A 17681-nucleotide genomic window follows, 5' to 3' on the forward strand; every position below is an offset into this window, starting at 1 on the left:
TTGAAAAATATTAATGTTATGCTACTTTAAACACCACAGGAAACAATTGATGGTTGATACAATTTAAGCATTTTATTATATACAGCAGAATGACTATAGTAAACATTAACAATAAAAGAAAGTGCGATGGAATCCTTTGTATTGATACTGCTGAAAATGAGTGTTTATGTCTTTTAAAAAAAATCTGAATCTAAATGTACTGATAAATTGATATATTTGACAATGCTACCATTTGGTGTACACTTGTGGCATTCTCCGATAAATATTCTCCTTTTTTTGTGGGCAAATATGAACATGTTTCAGGCTTGTCTCGGGTTAAAATTGTCAGTATATTTTTCTTTAACTTCTTCTGACAGAATGTTCATGCATTTATGTGATTGTAATGTACATAACATCCAGAAACATAAAATGTAATAAATAAGTTACTTTTCAACTGCATTTTGACTAAGTATATCTGTCTTGACTGTTTTGCACTTCAGTGTCTTTGCGCTGGATGAAGTTGCCTCCAGTGAGGACGGGAGGACACGAACGTGCCCGTGAAGTGCCATATATGCGTTATGGCCACACAGCTGTGCTGCTTGATGACGTTATCTACCTCTGGGGTGGGCGTAACGACACAGAGGGGGCCTGCAATGTGCTTTATGCCTTTGATGTCAGTAAGTAGACCTGCATCCGACTTGCACAGTTAAGTGACTGTTTGAGGCTGGATTGCCTTTGAGATGCACCTGTTTGATGTTGAGGTCGTGATAGTAAAAGAGAGACAGAACTGTTTTTACATCAGGGAGCTGTAACACCTGCTCATATGTGTGATGCTTTTCAATTGCACAACTCAAGTGTTATGTCTGTACTGTAAATTGAGAGGTTAGGTTCCTCGCATGAGTGCTTAGAGTTAATATAAACTGTTCCTGCTTCACAGACACCCACAGATGGTTCACACCCAAGATTTCGGGGACTGTTCCAGGGGCAAGGGATGGCCACTCGTCCTGCGTCCTGGGGAAAGCAATGTATATATTTGGAGGATATGAGCAGCTGGTGAGTCTTCATCCCGCTACACTTAAAGACTTTCTCTCTGAATATTAGATCATGATCAAATGAATCTCTGTTGTTTTTTTAGGCTGACTGCTTCTCCAATGACATTCACAAGCTGGACACCACCACCATGATTTGGTCATTAATCAATGCCAGAGTGAGTTAAAACCACAAGTTGGTAATTCTTCAAAGATTTTAATTTTTAGTTCCTCCGGTACAGTGTCTTGCATTGAATGTTCTATTCCAAATAAAAGATGGACACAAAGAAACACGAAGATAAAATGGACTGGCAACACACTCAGTTACATTCAAAGCACTGTTGGAAATAAACAAATCATTGGTTATTACTGCGGCTGGCAGTACTGCTACACAAGCACTCAGTGGTCAGATTGGCTGGATACAAAGGCACTGAAATGTAATGCAGCTCCCTGGTAGGTGGCCAAGTACAAAAAGCCTTGCAGAGGATTATATACACTCCCCCTTTGGGAAATGCCATTTGTGTTTATATGCAGTCAACCTGCTCATGTGATGAAGGCTTGTAAAGTATATTTTAGACATAGACAGCAGTCCTCAGGGTGAACTAGGCAATGGTGGAGGAAACTTGCTTACTTATTCCGCTAAACCTTAGTTTTAGTTCCTAACTGATAACATTTTATCATCAAGGAGATTACAGCTCAGTGCTTACAGATTTAGTTGTGCAAGTGACTGAATAATACATTTTTTTTGCATGCTCTAAGCTTTGCATTCATTTAAAAAAAAAAAAAAAAAAACTACCTGCTGTGCTTTTGATCAAAAGCCATTTTTCTGTAAAGACTACATTTTGTTTGTTAATCTACAATTTTCAAGTCTTGTTTTTCCTAGATTCAGCACAGCCATTTGAATAACTGCAGTTATTTTTATTAAGAAAGTCATTTTATTTTAAAAATTATTTGTATAATCTGCTTTACAAGACTGTATTTTTCTCCCACTGCTCTATTTAGAAGCAAGTTTAAAGAGCCTGCTTGCCTGCATTGCGTTTGTGGAAAACAATGGAAGTACATTCTGGAAAGGAAGGCATGTGAAAAGCTTTACCATGGCTATAGGCCAGCTATATGCATAGGAAGCAGAGGCTTGCCTTTGTTAGACAGTTTCATTCAGTGGAAACAATCATATTTCACTGTTGTATATTTGTGTTATATTCCTAGTTCTTTAGTTACCACTAACTTCATCATTATTCTGAGATTTGTTTCCACTAAATTTTATTTCATATCCCTATTACTGTTGTTTGAAAGGCAGGTGGTTCCTAAAAAATGGTTTGGATTTAATTTGGTTTTGTAGTTGTTGACTTGGTCCACTAGATGGCGCTGTTGACCTAAAGTTGCTGGTCAAGAAGCCTCATCTGTGCCAGTGTGAAGCTTTATACCCAGGATTATGAGGAGCATTGAAAGTTCGGAGAGTTTTGACTTAAAACTAGTTCACGAGCTTTAGGTCAGGTTATGTAACAATGCAGTGAGTTTATAGGTAACATCCAGTGCCCGTGCTTCTTGTCCTGAGTAGACGGCTGTATCTTCTGTCTCTCCAGTGACTTTTTACAGAGAGTAAAAGCATCATCTACTGGTCTTCACAGGGCACACCTGCACGCTGGAGGGACTTCCACTCAGCCACCATCATCGGGACAAAGATGTTTGTGTTTGGAGGGCGAGCAGACCGTTTTGGTCCCTTTCACTCCAACAACGAGATCTACTGCAACAAGATCAAAGTGTTTGACACAGAGACCAACTGCTGGCTGAGCACCCCTTCAACACAGCCGTTGCCAGAGGGACGCAGGAGTCATTCAGCCTGTAAGACACAAACAAACACATATGAAATGAGAATGACCAAACGTGATCATTACATTGAAATGCATACATTTAGTGGACCAGTTTTACAAGTTTTCTATCTCCCTAAAGATTTAAGCATTCAGAGATTGTGAGCCATAGTGGATGAATATGAGAATTTCCTCACAACACACATTTCTGAAAAAACCCAGGTTTACTTAGACTAATGATCATTAATGTATGTTTTTCTTTGTTGGAATAGTCTAAAATAATGTGTTTTTTTTAGAGGAAGCACTTGAATTTATGGAATCGTTTCCAAATGATCTTACTGTGATGATTCATTTCTGTGCAAATTGCAGTCTCTTCCTAGCGTGACCTTTTTTATTTCACTCCCAAGCGTGATTTGCTTTTTTATCGTTTGTGTAGTGAGAGTATAAACAGTAGTGCTCACTTTCATGTATTTCGTCCAAATCTGCATTTTATGCCCACATTGTCTGATTAAACAAATTCTGCTAAGTTAAGTGCTTCACATGGTTCCATTTACTCTGCTGCAAATGTCATTGACCTGCATGATAGACCATAAAAATTGGCTCATTTTTTTTCATCCTCCTGTTTTTGTTTAGTTTCGTACAACGGGGAGCTGTATATATTTGGAGGATACAATGCCCGTCTAGACCGGCACTTCAATGACCTCTGGAAATTCAATCCAGGTGATTCACCATTTATTTATATCAGATTGTGAAAATGTGTTATGTTGCTGTAAAGCACTGCCTCCGATTGTGTCCTGGTAGCCTTTCTTTGCTCAGTGCATACTAATTTAGTTTCTGATTTACCTGCACCGATAATTCTTTAGCCCTGTAGAGGAAATGCAGCACTGGCAGCGCTTTCTCAAGTTGACCCACTTTCCTCCTCCACCTCCTGTAGACAGTCATGGAGACAATCCTCTCGTCCTTCATTTCATCATAGTCAGTCTGGTGATAGTGGCTGGCTGTGCCCTTCTCACAATGGCTGGTTACAGTGTCTTTTTCTCAAAAACAGGCCAATGAAAAACTTAAAATAATTCAGTCCCTAGAGTTTTTGTTGGCTCTTACAGATGCTGCTAGATTGATTCTCATGTTAGATTATGTGTTTTAGGGAAGAAATCATGTAATGTTCCAAACAAAGCATTGCAGCTGTTGTCATACCTAGCACATCTGTCAATACAGTGTGTTTATACACTGTTAAAAGAACTCTACACTTGACTGCCTTTGTCTAATGATCACCTTTGCGTTATAAAGAATGAAAGTTTTGAATACAGCACCTGGCGGCAGCTTTAAGTCCAGTGCATTAGCCTATTTTTTCCCTGCTCCGCCTGACTTAAGGATAGTCACTGGTAGCAGAAACTGTTGCCATTGTGCACCAATTGTGGTGATGCCAACAAAAGTGGGCTTATAGAATATGTGTCATAACAGTTAATCTAGCCCTACTGCTCTTTAACCTTTCTTGTTTTAGCACATCAAATGGTATTTATGGGTAAAGCACTCTTGATATTTCTTGTCAGGAGAGTATTGTACTGGGACATCTGCTGTCAACCGTTTGCACAGTTTGGTTCTTCTATGTACTGCACTGTATATAGATGGACCAATTCTCTCTTTTCTTTAATCTACGTCTGTAATTTAAAGTCCACTAGATGGCAGCACTTCAATTATAGTCCTAATTATTCAGCAAAGTCTGAATGGCCTGTTGCCATAGAGACGCAATGATGCTGTTGGCTCTGAGAGTGTGAGACGACATCATTTCATCCTTATATGGAGCAACTGAGAGAGCTTCATCATCGTCACTCATATTGCACCTCAGCAGAGCTGAAGACAGGATTTGTTTCTATTTTTGAAATGTAAAGTTTTATGTTCAAATGAAGGTTAGGTTTCATTTTTTGCTTGAATTGTTCCTTTTCATTCCCTTATCCCTGGGCCTTATGTTTGTGGTTGAATATACCAGCAAGCTGAATGAACTGCTGACACGATGGGAAGCACTAAACGTTTATGTGTGTCTGCGAGTTTGTATAACTGCTGTGATGTAGCCCCACACACATCAAAACTTGTTGTGCTAAAGATCCCTCTTTTGAGCTATTTAGAGCGAGGATGTAATCTGAAGTTTTACTGAGAGTCTTGCATCATTATTTCAATATTGTTATCTCAATTTTATTCTTGTCTCGTATATGCACACTACAGAAGCCTTTTCCTGGAAGAAGGTAGAGCCGAAGGGTAAAGGCCCATGTCCGCGGAGACGGCAGTGCTGCTGTATGGTTGGAGATCGAATCATCCTCTTTGGAGGAACCAGGTGAGTCACAAAATACTACAACTTTTCAATATCTGTTTATTTACATGTACCTGCAAAATAGGCCATTTAATGGGCTCTGTTTTTGAGCATAATTTGCAAAAACAACTCAGTCACTTATTTTCACCTGGAATAGCCCCCTACCCCAAAGGACACAAGCAAAATACAGATATATACCAGGAAACAAAGTTACATGCACTCTAACATAGAGGCATGGACACACATACACACCTAAAAATACTACTGTATTTTTTAATATGCATAATATGCGCATACAGAAACCCTCTAATAATTTGTATGCACAAACAGTCCTAATTTGGATTAGCAATCATAGATCCCCCTGTTGAATTGATCAGCATTCAAATATACAGTTGTTTTTATGTTGATGTTTTTGTTCCCCCTGTATCTGTTTTCCACACAGAGGAGTGCATAATAAAAGCTTAAGCTGACAACACATGATAGTAAATCACCGTGTGCCAGCTGAGCTGTTGTTTGCCTCCAAAGAGAGCACAGTTAACTGTTGAATGTGGCAGACACCAGCCATTATGTGTCTGCTTTCAACTTCTCAGTTGCACAAGTCTCATCTAGAAAATATCTTAACGTTAAAAGTTTAGATGCAGTTAGTCCAAAAGACGGTCTGCGGTGTTTGTTATGTATGACATACCTAAAGTTTTTATATTAAAGAATGTGTTTGTCATACGCTCCAGACACTATAGATTTCCATTAATTTCAGGAGGATTTGAAAACCAACTTACAAAAATGTGAATCTTAAGTCAGGTGACCCAACATACCAACAGCATGTCTCATTTATTGTTGTCAAAGTCATTGTTGCTTGTTATTCAATTTGAAAACAGGCACTATATTGGAAACCTTTGTAGGAAGATATCTGTCATTAGAAAAACATGCATGCAGGTTTAGAATCAGGATTTGTCTAAATCTTTGAGCCTATCTCTTCAAGAGGAAGCTGGAAACTAATGTTAACACTGTATTTCCCAAACAAGCATGGCAGACCAAAGAGCAATGAGGAGGCTTTCAATGCTTTCTGAAAGGTATACTACTCAGGATTGTCAGTCACTGTTTGCAAACACACTCACCAGTGAAAGTAAAACCCCAGTTTCACTAAATGTGAGCTTTTTTCAGCACTTTGTTGGATGACAGCTGCTTATGGTCAGGCTCGGACCTCACCTTAGCACGATGGGGGTACAAGCCCGCAAACATTCCAAATAGAGAAAATAGGAAGAAAATCATAAAATAAAGGCAGAGAGCTGAGTCTCTGCAGATAAATACACCACCACATACTTCTGGTGGGTCATAAGTTTTGAGAAGGACTGCTTCTGTACCATTGCCTGATATCAGACAGAATTGTCAACTCCTTAAACTCTGTTTCCATCAGTCAACTCAAACTCAATTGAATAGGTGGATTCAAAAGTCTGGACCCAAACAATCTGTCTCTGGCTACACATTGTGTTGTAGGAGCATCCTGCACAGTTTAAACTTTAAGTTTAGAGTGGCCACCGCATGCCCTTCAAAAACCAAAAATTTTAACTTGCAAAATAGTAATTCTAATTGCAAAGCTGCAGTGAATTACTATGTGAACAATAGAATTGTATTGAACAACTAATTGAGGTGACACAGTGTTTCCATCAGCATTGAGGCTCCAGCTTTGGAATCTGCAGCTGCCCCTGCTTACCTTTACCTGTTTGACCACATACTCGGCGACAACACCTCTGGCCATGAAAATATTTTTGCAAAATGTGTTTGCATGGATTTACACTCTTACTAGTTTGTAGAAAATGTCAGGTTGTGTGAAATGATATAAAGCCAGCATATTAAAAACCAAGCTACTAGTTTTTCAGGGACAAGCTGTTTGTGCACAAAGATATTTAAACAAGGTGAAGTAGTCCAATTTATTACCGAAAGCTATCTCTACTGAAAAATAAGAGAATTGCTCAGTAGTTGGAATAAATACTGAAAAACGGCCACAGGAAATGGCTAAATGTTGGTGGAACTTTAACAACTCCTTTCTCTACAAACTCAGGCTTTTAAGACAAGTTTTTGAACAAGTTTTTGTGGAGAAAAACTCATCTCTTTCCAATTTGCCAAATGGAGGCTCTGGCTCCTGTAGACAGCAGTCTGTGATGATTCCCTTGTTGGCCGTAAGACAGTCTGACTGCCGGGGGATCGTAGCTGGTAAGGTGCCACTGGGCTGGTGACGGGCTTGTGATAGGCCAGTAGCCAGTGGAGTAATGAGGTAGCTAACGGCATTAGCATGGTCCAGAGTAGTCCAGGACCCAGGCTTCTGTTATCAGCAAGGCGGTGTTATCAGGCAAACCCCACTGGGAGAACCTGATAGTGGGGAGCGGGAGGCTGTGGATAAGAGTCCTCTCAGCCCCACTACGTCTACAGGCCTTTAAGTCTTACAGGCCTCTGGCTGCTGCTGGATTCAACTTCTACTGCTCCAATTGCCACCACATCATGGGGAACAACAGACCCTAATACACAAGTGTAATCTCGTTTCATCCATTATGCAGCTGCATTACAGTCATTATTAGAATTGTTATTTTCAGCTGTTAGCATATATATATATATATATATATACATATATATAGTTATAAAACATTTTTAAAGACACCCTAACACTACAACACAATGAGTAATTCCAATCTAAAGAAACTAAATTTGCTGTTAGTAAACAATAGCAGTCACAATGAAAAAAATAAAAATAAACTTTTGGTAGACTACTTTAATATTCAGTTCTCTCTATTGTCAATCCACTAGATACACTTTACTGCAATAAAGATGACTAAAGTAAGATTAATGGACTGAATATAAAGACGTTTTCCTTTGACATAATTTGACACAATTAGACATAAATGTGCAGTTGAAAAAGGTTAATAAATCACAGTGTTATCACAACATGTCGCACCACGTTTAAAATCGCAATAATATTGTATCGCGAGTTAGGTATCATGATAATATATTATTGTGATTTCCACCCCAAGAAGTGACGAAGAAGATCACACTTGTTTATAAGAGATGAAGAGCTTTTGCTTATTTTGAAGATTGTTATGCATTGTTTGGTTTCTCGCCAGGATTAGTCCAGGATGGGTTTTAAGGAGTCATGATTTCCTGTTGAGAGCAGATAGGGCTGGGGTTAGAGAGGGAGTGTTATTGGTCGCTGGAATGATGGAGGGTGCCGCCTGAGCACAGGAAGAAATCAAACTTCACAGTATCTCCAGCATCCTGTTTAAAAGGTTCATGGCAGTTGGTTTTTAGGGAACAGGGATACATTGAACTTTTCTGCCATATGCTGTGAATATGTATTTGTGAATGCACACCAAGCATCCTAATAAGGGGAGAGCTTTGGTTTGTTTGTGTTATTTATAAAGTGGAGGATTTTGTTTTTTAGTTGTTTTAAGTCTTCCAGGTTGTTGTTTCCTGTTACTGTATAAATGACAGCATGATCCTTGCAGATTATAAGCAAGTTGGCCACACAGGTTCTCTTGACCAGCACTGCACGTTTGTTGTTTACATGAGCACACTTAAGCCTCTTACACACAGGAACTCCCATAAGCACGTGCACACACATACAAAGACACACAAACAGACTCCAAAATCCAGCTTCTTATCACACTCATTTGTTTGCTCTTTCTTCTTTACTAAGAAAATGTTCTTATTAAGGGTCAATTAATAGGAAAACTGTCATGATTTACACTGATTTAGATTAGACATAGCAATTTTTTTTATTGCACACCTCTAATTTAGTGAGAACATGGGGTTTGAAACCAGCCATTGCTGTGTCTCCTCTGTTTATTTTTACATGACCTAACAACATGAGGGCAGTTAAGAGGGCTAAAAAGTTATTGGTGTCTGTCTAAATAAAACTGACAAATGCTTGCACATGCCACCATGAATTATTTGCAGGACACCTTGCTTGTGTTTTCTCTGGGGCTTCTCATTCTGGTCGGTCTGCCAAGGAAGTTGTGTTCAGATTTATTGCCTACATGTTGTTTTCCCGGGTTAGTTGTCCTTTCATATTGATCCAAAACAGAACCCTTCTGTTGAAACGTATTTCCAATTTATGATATTTATTTTACCTGCAGGAATTTGTACAGGAATAATTTATTGCTTTAGTGAAGGACAATAAAACTATTTAGTCAAAGAGCCCTCTGCTTTCAGAGAGCTTGCACTTTTGGAGTGGACATCAACAAGTTTTATATAACCTCTAATACATAGATAGACATGTATAGGCAAAAAAATTAAAAATTTGAATTACAAAGTGTTCAGTGTTATAATATGCTTGGATTTCGATTGAATAAGCCTTGATGTTTACTTTGGATTTCTCTGTTTTGACGTTGTTATATTGGTTGCCATTCAACAGGATTTAATGCATGATATTCTTTTGTTATGTGAGTTTGTTTTCAAGTAAACACTTGCACTTCTGGCAGGGTAAATGAGTGTGCATGTGTGTTAATGACAGGCCGGGCATTAGTGGCAGTCTATTGAGTGCCACTTACGTCAGTGTAAACAGGCCTGCTGAGCTGCAGAGAGGCGTGAAATTCTGCCCCATCTCTGATTTATGACCTTAGGGAGCATTCTTTCTCACAGAGTGTAATTTGATATACCCTGAGCGCCTCTGCTACACTCATTTACTGAGACCTGCTCACTGCCCCACGAAGGACGACCCGTGCATGACTAACTCCACCTGCACTGACCTTCACCTACGCACACTGTCGAAGCGCAGTGTACTTTGCTAAACCCTGTACATTTCAAACTTTTTTTCTCACCTTGCGAGGAATCGAACACTGCTAAAATTAAGTTGCACATGATGACGGCGCCACATAGATTATGGATCTCCTGTTGAGTGTATGTTGTCATTGTTGGCATTCGTCACGCTCTGTGTATGAATGCTTACGACAAGCCCAGGTTGGGCTAAATCAGGAAGCATTTTAAGCTTGGGAACAGGGCATCCTATGAGGGGCAGGATGTGAACAAGGACATGACAGATTGGCATGCTGGGAGCAGACAGCTTGGAATCTGTGAAGGAGATTCTGGCACTGGCCCTTGAACTACTTGGACATGACGACGTGTTTTCCATCATATTTTCATAACGTATAATTTATGTTTACTGTGACAGGTATTCATGCCCTAATCCCTGGCAAATGTAACAACGACTGATTTAAATAATATCTTGCTTGCTTTTTTGTCATTAAGTTAGTGTGAGATCATCAGAGTTGTCTATAGAATTGAAACTTTGTGCCTTTTTAGCCTTTTAGCACCTTTATGTGGACTGCTGTTAATGAGTGTTCTTCAAAGGGGCTTTAATTGCCTTTCACTGTGAGACGCAGGGACCAGTGGCTGTCAGTTTAGGTCTAACAATGCCAAAGTGGCCTGCAGCAAATACTGGGTGTCTTTGATGTCATCACTGTGCTTAAGCAGACCCAGGTTAAGTCTGTGAGCCTTATGCAATTCAATGACATGACAGAATCAGAGTTATCATCTTCACTCACATAAGCTCTGACACAGGAAAATAAGGTTATTGGTAGTGGAAGTATAGCGTTAAACATTTTAATATGTGCCACCTGTAGAGAATCTCATATCAAAGCTGCAAATGTAGATGTGTTGTTCACCATCTATAGCCAAAGAAAGTAATAGCTGCTCCAATTTAAATGTTTGTTCTACCTGCCAACAATGAATGTTAAAGCTGCAACTTTTTCTTTTGATTTCTGCTGTTTTTTGATGTACCACATAGGGATGTCCTAGTCAAGTTTTTTCCCCCAGTCCCAAGTCATTTGATACTGAATATATGTGACACAAAGTCCCGAACCAATCCTTGTATTTACCTGAATAATACAGCTACACAATGCACACTTCGACAACTTTTAAGTTGTTAAAATCATTCCAGTGTTTTGACAGTTCAATAGCTCTGCAGTGCAGTACAAGAGAAAATGTCTGCATCCAAACAGTTCCTAATGGGGCGCCCATTAGCTCACCTGGTGGAGCGGGCGCCCCATGTGCAGAGGCTGTCCTTGCTGCAGTGGCCGCAGGTTCGATTCCTGCCTGGGGCCCTTTGCTGCATGTTGTCTCCTCTCTCTACCCCTTCCATGCTTAAGCTGTTCTGTTCTTTACTATAAAGGCAAATCTTAGTCTTTGGATTAGCATTATTACATTAAATATTAAATATCTGCCGCAAATTGTGCTCTCTTATTTGACCTCTGTGTGACAAACATGTAAAAAAGGACCGGGCAGGGAGCATGCTCAAAATAATCAATCCAGATCAATTGACATAGGTGTTGATCGGGCCCAAAACCGATCTTTCGAGTCTGATTGGTACATCCCTAGTACCACATTTTAGCTAAAGGAACCTTATTAACTATTGCAACCTGGGATTGGCCCACTACTGCAGCAGCTTCAAAACATATAGTGTGCTGAAGCTGAGCACAGCGTATTTGATAGAGTTGGCAGTTTTACATGCAGAGATGCCACTAAAAGGTTTGAAAGTATGACTGTACAACTCCATTTACATTATCAGTATCGAATGAAGTATAAAACAAAGATGAAGTCCTTAATCAATATCAGTATCACTGTAAGGGTACTGGTATTGAGACTGGTATCCAGTTTTCTTTTAACGATACCCAGCTATATCTATAATGCAGCTAACCACAGGTTTGCAAATCCAGTTGTGGCACTGTGGCTCCACAGTGGATGGTACAGACTGGGTCTAGTTTCAGGTGCTTCTCATCATTAACACTTTATGTTATATTTCTTTTCAGTCCAGGCTGCAGTCAGAATCTTAAAATATTGCTTTTCCTAATGTGTTCCTCAGTGCATCATGTTTTTGGCATCTATCCAAAGTGAGAAGATAAATTACAATATTAAAATATCCCAGTGGCTACAATTGACTTCCTTTAGACTTTAAGTCAAATTATAGATCACTACTGTGATTTCCAGCTTCCGCTTTTGTGTGCCATTTGTGTGTTTTTGTATGCCTCTTGATGTATTGTCATGACTTAATGACTCACAGCTCCTCTTGTTAAGCTGACGTCAGAGTAGTGCACATACACACGCACATGGTTGCTCTGCTCTGCCAGCCTTAACGCATGTGTTCCATTTGGCAATATGCACTCACAATATGCACAGACGCTTGGTACATTTATTAAAGATGGGGAGCATGCTGACGCCACTGCTAACATTAGATACAAAGACATTTAGGCTTCAATTATTAGGCCTCTTTTTTTTTAAATGTTTCTGTCTATTTCTGACTTATTACTCTGCTTTAATATAAATAGAAAATGTTAAATATAAGAGTAGATATTTCTGATAAATAAATGTCTGTCTATTTTAGTTTTAATGCTAAATTCATTCCGTTGTCCGACCACCATTGAGTATTCAGGTGGGGACAGAGTGCGGCTGCTTTACTCTAAGCAAGAGGGAGACTACACAGCAGGTAATCTCACTGGTAGCCAAAACATCCCAGCCCAAAACCTCTTGTTTAATCCAGCAGAATCTCACCGTGATATTTAATCTGTGTGGAATTCAGCGGGTCATTTCAAAATGGCACATTGTTGAGCCAGAGAGCTCCTGCAGAGTGTGGTGATTTTGTTTAGTGGATCAGGAAGGTCAAAAGCCTGGTGCCTCGATATCGCCTACAAGGGCATGTTGCACCTTATCAATGACTGAAAGGGCTGCTGTTATGATAATCCAGCTGGTTAAAGTGTGGCTTGTTATCATTGTTGAACCTGACAGTTCAAATGTTAGACTAAACACAACATGAGACTGAGGCTGGGCTAATTCTAAAACACCTTATTTTCTTACCAGGCATTGCTCTAAAAAGAACATACTTAATGTTTTGATTTTCATTCATTATTTAACGTAAATATCATCATGGCGGCACATCCTGCACCCCATGATGTCTTCAGATCTGCCACAGTGAAACTTGGCTCCATGGAAACACGCCTATCAACACGCCATAGATTATGATGCCACACACATGTTGTCGTTTGGCCTTCAGTGTCAAAGGGTAGGCTGCAGAAGTTTCCTTTATTAATTGTCTGTGTTCATGTGTGCGTGCGTTTAGTATGCCCCAGATAAAGCCTGTCAAACAGTGGAGGTGACCCCAGCAGGATACGGGGCATCCCGCACGTGTCGGGACAGGACCTCAGGGCAGCGCAGCAACACTGTGATTTACTCTTCAAAGACAAGCTCATGATAGTATTTCATCTGCATCTTAACCCTCTTTAACCTGCTAACAGGCTGTATACATGAAGGTGTCACAGGGTTGAGTGTTACACAGCAGCTCAAATAAACAGCCTGCATAGGTGACGCTTTGTGATGCCAGTGGCCACATAAATTCACAAGTCTAAATAGTAGTAGTTTAACTTGTGATTTATTGCTGTTATCACCAACAATACACCTTTTTTAAGGTCCGCTCTGTGGAACAATGGCATGCTGTCCAGACAAAGTATAAAATGACTATCAGCAAGGGTGTCTGCAGACTCTTAAAAAATCTCAACATGTTTTAAATTGGTTAAATCTTAGGCCTTAAAAGTCATTTAATAGTCTTAAATACACATTTCTGAGGTCTTAGTTGCAACAAATATTAAATATAATTTTGTGTATTCATCTTTTAAATAATTATTATTTCATAATGAGCTATGTGGAGGTCCGATTTCTGATGTTACGAATCTTAAAACGTACCACTAAATGTAATATAATTGTTTTACATTATACCTGCAGTACCTGTTGGCAAAATGTAGAGTAACCTACCTCACTCTAATGAATGTATTCCAACATGAATTCTACCTCTGCACATGACTACATATCAACTAATATTTATACTTACCTTCTATGCTTGAAAGAAAAACAGATGGTTTGTCCAAAATATTGTTACATTTGGTTAAACATTATCTTGAAAAGGTCTTAAAAATCAGTAAATGTAAGAGTGTCTCAACAGAATATAAGGCTAATCATCGACAATTGGTAAGTCATGTTTACACAGCCCTCCTTGGCAGAGAAAAACACTTCTCTTAAAAACTACAAGGCTTTTGTAAGTAAAAAAAACCTGAAGAAATGATTGTACTAACATGACACAGGGTTCCAGCAGATCCTTAGAAAGTCTTAAAAAGCATTGAATTCATGAATCTAAAAATGAACCCCTAATGGGTAAAAAATGGTTGAGAATCAGTCTTACAAAAGTCTTAAATTTAACCTTCCTTCAGCTGTAGCAACACTGATGATAGCAAACACTTGAACCAAAAGTAAAAGAACAGAATTGTGAAAGGATAATGACTGAGCCTGCAGAAGTAGCCGAAGAGTTACTCTTATAAAAGGCATGAACCTTAATCATGCGTGTACTAAAACTATGGTGTGCAGCCACTGTATGTTCATCAGTTTTTCCTGTTGTGAGTGTCTCCTGTTAGATGGCTGACCTTGACGCTCATCTTCAGCTGCAGGTGAAGATTGAGGCTATAGAGGAAGTAACTTATTGTTCCAAAATGAATCAGCCAGCTATAGAGGAGCACTTGACAAGCTCTTCAGACTTTCCCCTGTGTATAAAACAGCTGTGTTCAAGGTCCCGAAACACTATTTAATGTCCTCTTCCTCATTTTTATAGGCAGCTCGCTTGATAACACCCTGCCCTGATAAAAGAGGCTGTTTGCCTGAGATTTGTAGGACCAGTTTTTTTCTCCAATATCATCACCAAGTCCAACTACATTTTGTCCACGGGGGTTGCAATTTGAGATGCAGCTGGCATCTCCTCTGTCTAATCTGAAGCCAGGCGTCTCTCTCTGGGAGCCAGCTGTAGTTTGTGTCTCACCCTCTGCATGGGGCTTAGGTCTGGGCAAGTACAGGTCTTAATCCACCGTCCAGCCAAAGCCCAGGAGGGGGCACAGATAGCTTGGTAAGATGAGGTGAGGCAGTCGAGATTAAGGCAAAAGAAATGGACGGGAATCCATCGATCCGTGATAACCAAGTCTATTGGATTTCTTAAAGAAAGTCTTGCTGGATTCTTAACATTCTCGTAAACCTCTACCATCAGATCCTATCTGAAGGCTTTGTCATTTAATTGAACTGCTTTTACTTTAAAGTGACGGCAAAAGCAGTGTGCAAAAGAATTCCTGTTATTACCAAATAATTGGGGCAACTTGCAGTAAACGTCTTCATATATTTTGATAAGAGCTTGACTGTGTGTCATTATGCATGCAGCTAAATCTCAAAATGAATGTTAAAATCCCTTTAAAGGAAAATTGTTTTGTTTCAGGCTTCTAAGGTCCAGTGTGTATAATTTAAGGGGATATATTTGGAGAAATGGAATATAAGAACTTTGTTTTTCTTTAGTGTATAATCGCCTGAAGATAAGAATTGTTGTGTTTTGTCACCTTAGAATGAGACATTTATATCCACATAGGGAGCGGGTCCTCCCTGTTACACCACCATGTTTCTACAGTAGTCCAGAATGGAAAATTCTACATGGCTCTACATGGGGCCATTTAGTGATTTTTTGGCGGGTACTGTAGTTAGCAGCCCCTCTGCAACAAGCAGTATCGGAAAAACACAATTTTTTAAAAACGTTAAACTGCCTTATTCACTGATTTTACTGGTTTAAATCACCAGGTATGTTTGTTTTTGAGAGTCTGCGCTTAATTCTGCTCCCAATAGAAACCTCCTGAACACTGAACACCGAGGACATTGTTATTGGGAGTTCAGGTGAAAAGTTTCAGCTGGTTGCAATCTGCAATCCTCACTGCTAGATGCCACTAAACCCTACACACTCTTCTTTTAACCCTTTGAAACCTGGAACATCAGTTTTCTTGTGCTCTGTTCAGATGACTTAGATAAGCATTTAAACCTTTTAAGCCTGAGCAAACTGGCTAAATTGCCAAGGCAGAGATGTCTCACAGATTGTAAGAAATTAGGAAAAGGTGACAAAAAAATGACCTGAAAATTAATTGAAAAAAAGAGAGAAAGAAGAAAGAATAATAATTAGGTAAAGATAGGTAAAAATGTCATAATTATTTTTATTATAATTGTTATTAACTATTCTATCTATCTATCTATCTATCTATCTATCTATCTATCTATCTATCTATCTATCTATCTATCTATCTTTCTATCTATCTTTTTTTTCTAATTTTTTTGTTTTCTGTGTTTTTGAAAGAAATCAAGCTAATTTGCTCAGGTTTCATAGGGTTAATATAGAAGTCATTTACAAATTGTAGTGGTTTTTTTTTTTTTTTTTTGTCTGTTGTACTATCACTTCCTGTCCCCCTGTGTTTTCACTCAATACCAAAGTGCTCCTGAAATAATTTGATTTCATGTCTGGCAATCCTGATAAGGTTCTCCACAGGAAGTTGTAGTGTGTGATGAGTTCCTGTTAGCTAGATGGTTCTGAAGGACCAAAGTTCAATAGGAAGTGGAGAAAGGAAAAGGATGCAGATCATATCACTCCAAGAATGAGGATACGGCCAATGAAGCCTCTGAAAAGATGCCTACGACAGGACGGTCTCCAGATATGTTGCTAAAATCAGTGTTTGTGTTTAGAAAGCAGAGGTGCTATTGATAGACTTTGCAACTCTCAATCTTTTTCTTGTCTCTTCATTTGCATCGTTGCTGTCTCTGAAAGTGCTTTACAAGATTTGTTGACCATTAAATTCGTGAACACTTGAGACAATTTGGAGTGTTCCCAGGCTCTGTGTCATTCCCTCATTAGTTTTAGGACTGTAGTTCAGCTCTTTCTTCTGCTGTTTTGAGACCTAGGTTTGGAAGATAATGAGGTAGAGCAGGCAGTGCATTGCCAGAGAGGACGGGCAATTGGGCGATTAGACACCCTTATTGAGTGTTGTTTGAAATAGCAACCAGTGTTTTTTTTAGTGGGGGAGCAGCATCACTCAGGCCTCATTCAGACTGGGAACCATTGCTGCTGCAGGGGGAGGAGAACTTTCACACATAGTGATACTTTGCTGATCGAGTAACAAAGTGGCCCATCAAACACCGGGATGCCACATAAAGTCGCACACTGTGACTTTCCCGCTTCCAACTACTGCCAGTCTAACAGACACCTCTTACCACTCTTTTTTTTTCTTCCCCTGCCTCTATGATCCCCTTCAGGCTTTTTCTTTTTGCGGTGACCAATAAAGCATTACCAGTCCCTAATGTCCTGCTGAATTTCACACCAAGACTGACATTATCTGAGAGCCTGCGAGAAAGCCTCGTCCAAGGGGATGCAATCTTGATCTCTCTTGTTGCTCTTTTAGCATCCTCTTATCTGCGCTCTTTCACACATCAGCATCCAAGGCCTGTAGCCTCTCTCTCTGTATGAGCTTGCACAGTAGTTGACAGCTACTGCAGTGTGCTCTTTAGATAGAGATGCTTCTTTTCATTACTTATTTTACGGAGACAATGTGATGTCAGTGTCATTTTTACAATACAGTATCTAATGCTAACGATAAATGTGATTTTTTTTCTATTCATAATGTGGCATTTCATTGGTAGCAAATAATCAGTATGCTGACAAGGTGTAAAACCAAATTCATGAAAGAT

At 39.4% G+C, this 17681-nt stretch overlaps 1 protein-coding gene across 1 annotated transcript in view; it reads left to right on the plus strand.

Annotated features, from left to right (window-relative positions):
• The window catches only part of klhdc3 (kelch domain containing 3), a 33030-nt gene that overhangs the window by 3417 nt on the left and 11932 nt on the right, over positions 1–17681 (plus strand). The window contains exons 3-8 of the mRNA XM_042501998.1: positions 480–656; positions 917–1032; positions 1115–1186; positions 2636–2849; positions 3449–3535; positions 5036–5144. Coding sequence (XP_042357932.1) covers positions 480–656; positions 917–1032; positions 1115–1186; positions 2636–2849; positions 3449–3535; positions 5036–5144 — 775 coding nt within the window. The remainder of the gene's footprint in view (positions 1–479; positions 657–916; positions 1033–1114; positions 1187–2635; positions 2850–3448; positions 3536–5035; positions 5145–17681) is intronic.

This window comes from Plectropomus leopardus, chromosome 15 (assembly GCF_008729295.1).
Source record: "Plectropomus leopardus isolate mb chromosome 15, YSFRI_Pleo_2.0, whole genome shotgun sequence".
Lineage (NCBI taxonomy): Eukaryota > Metazoa > Chordata > Actinopteri > Perciformes > Serranidae > Plectropomus > Plectropomus leopardus.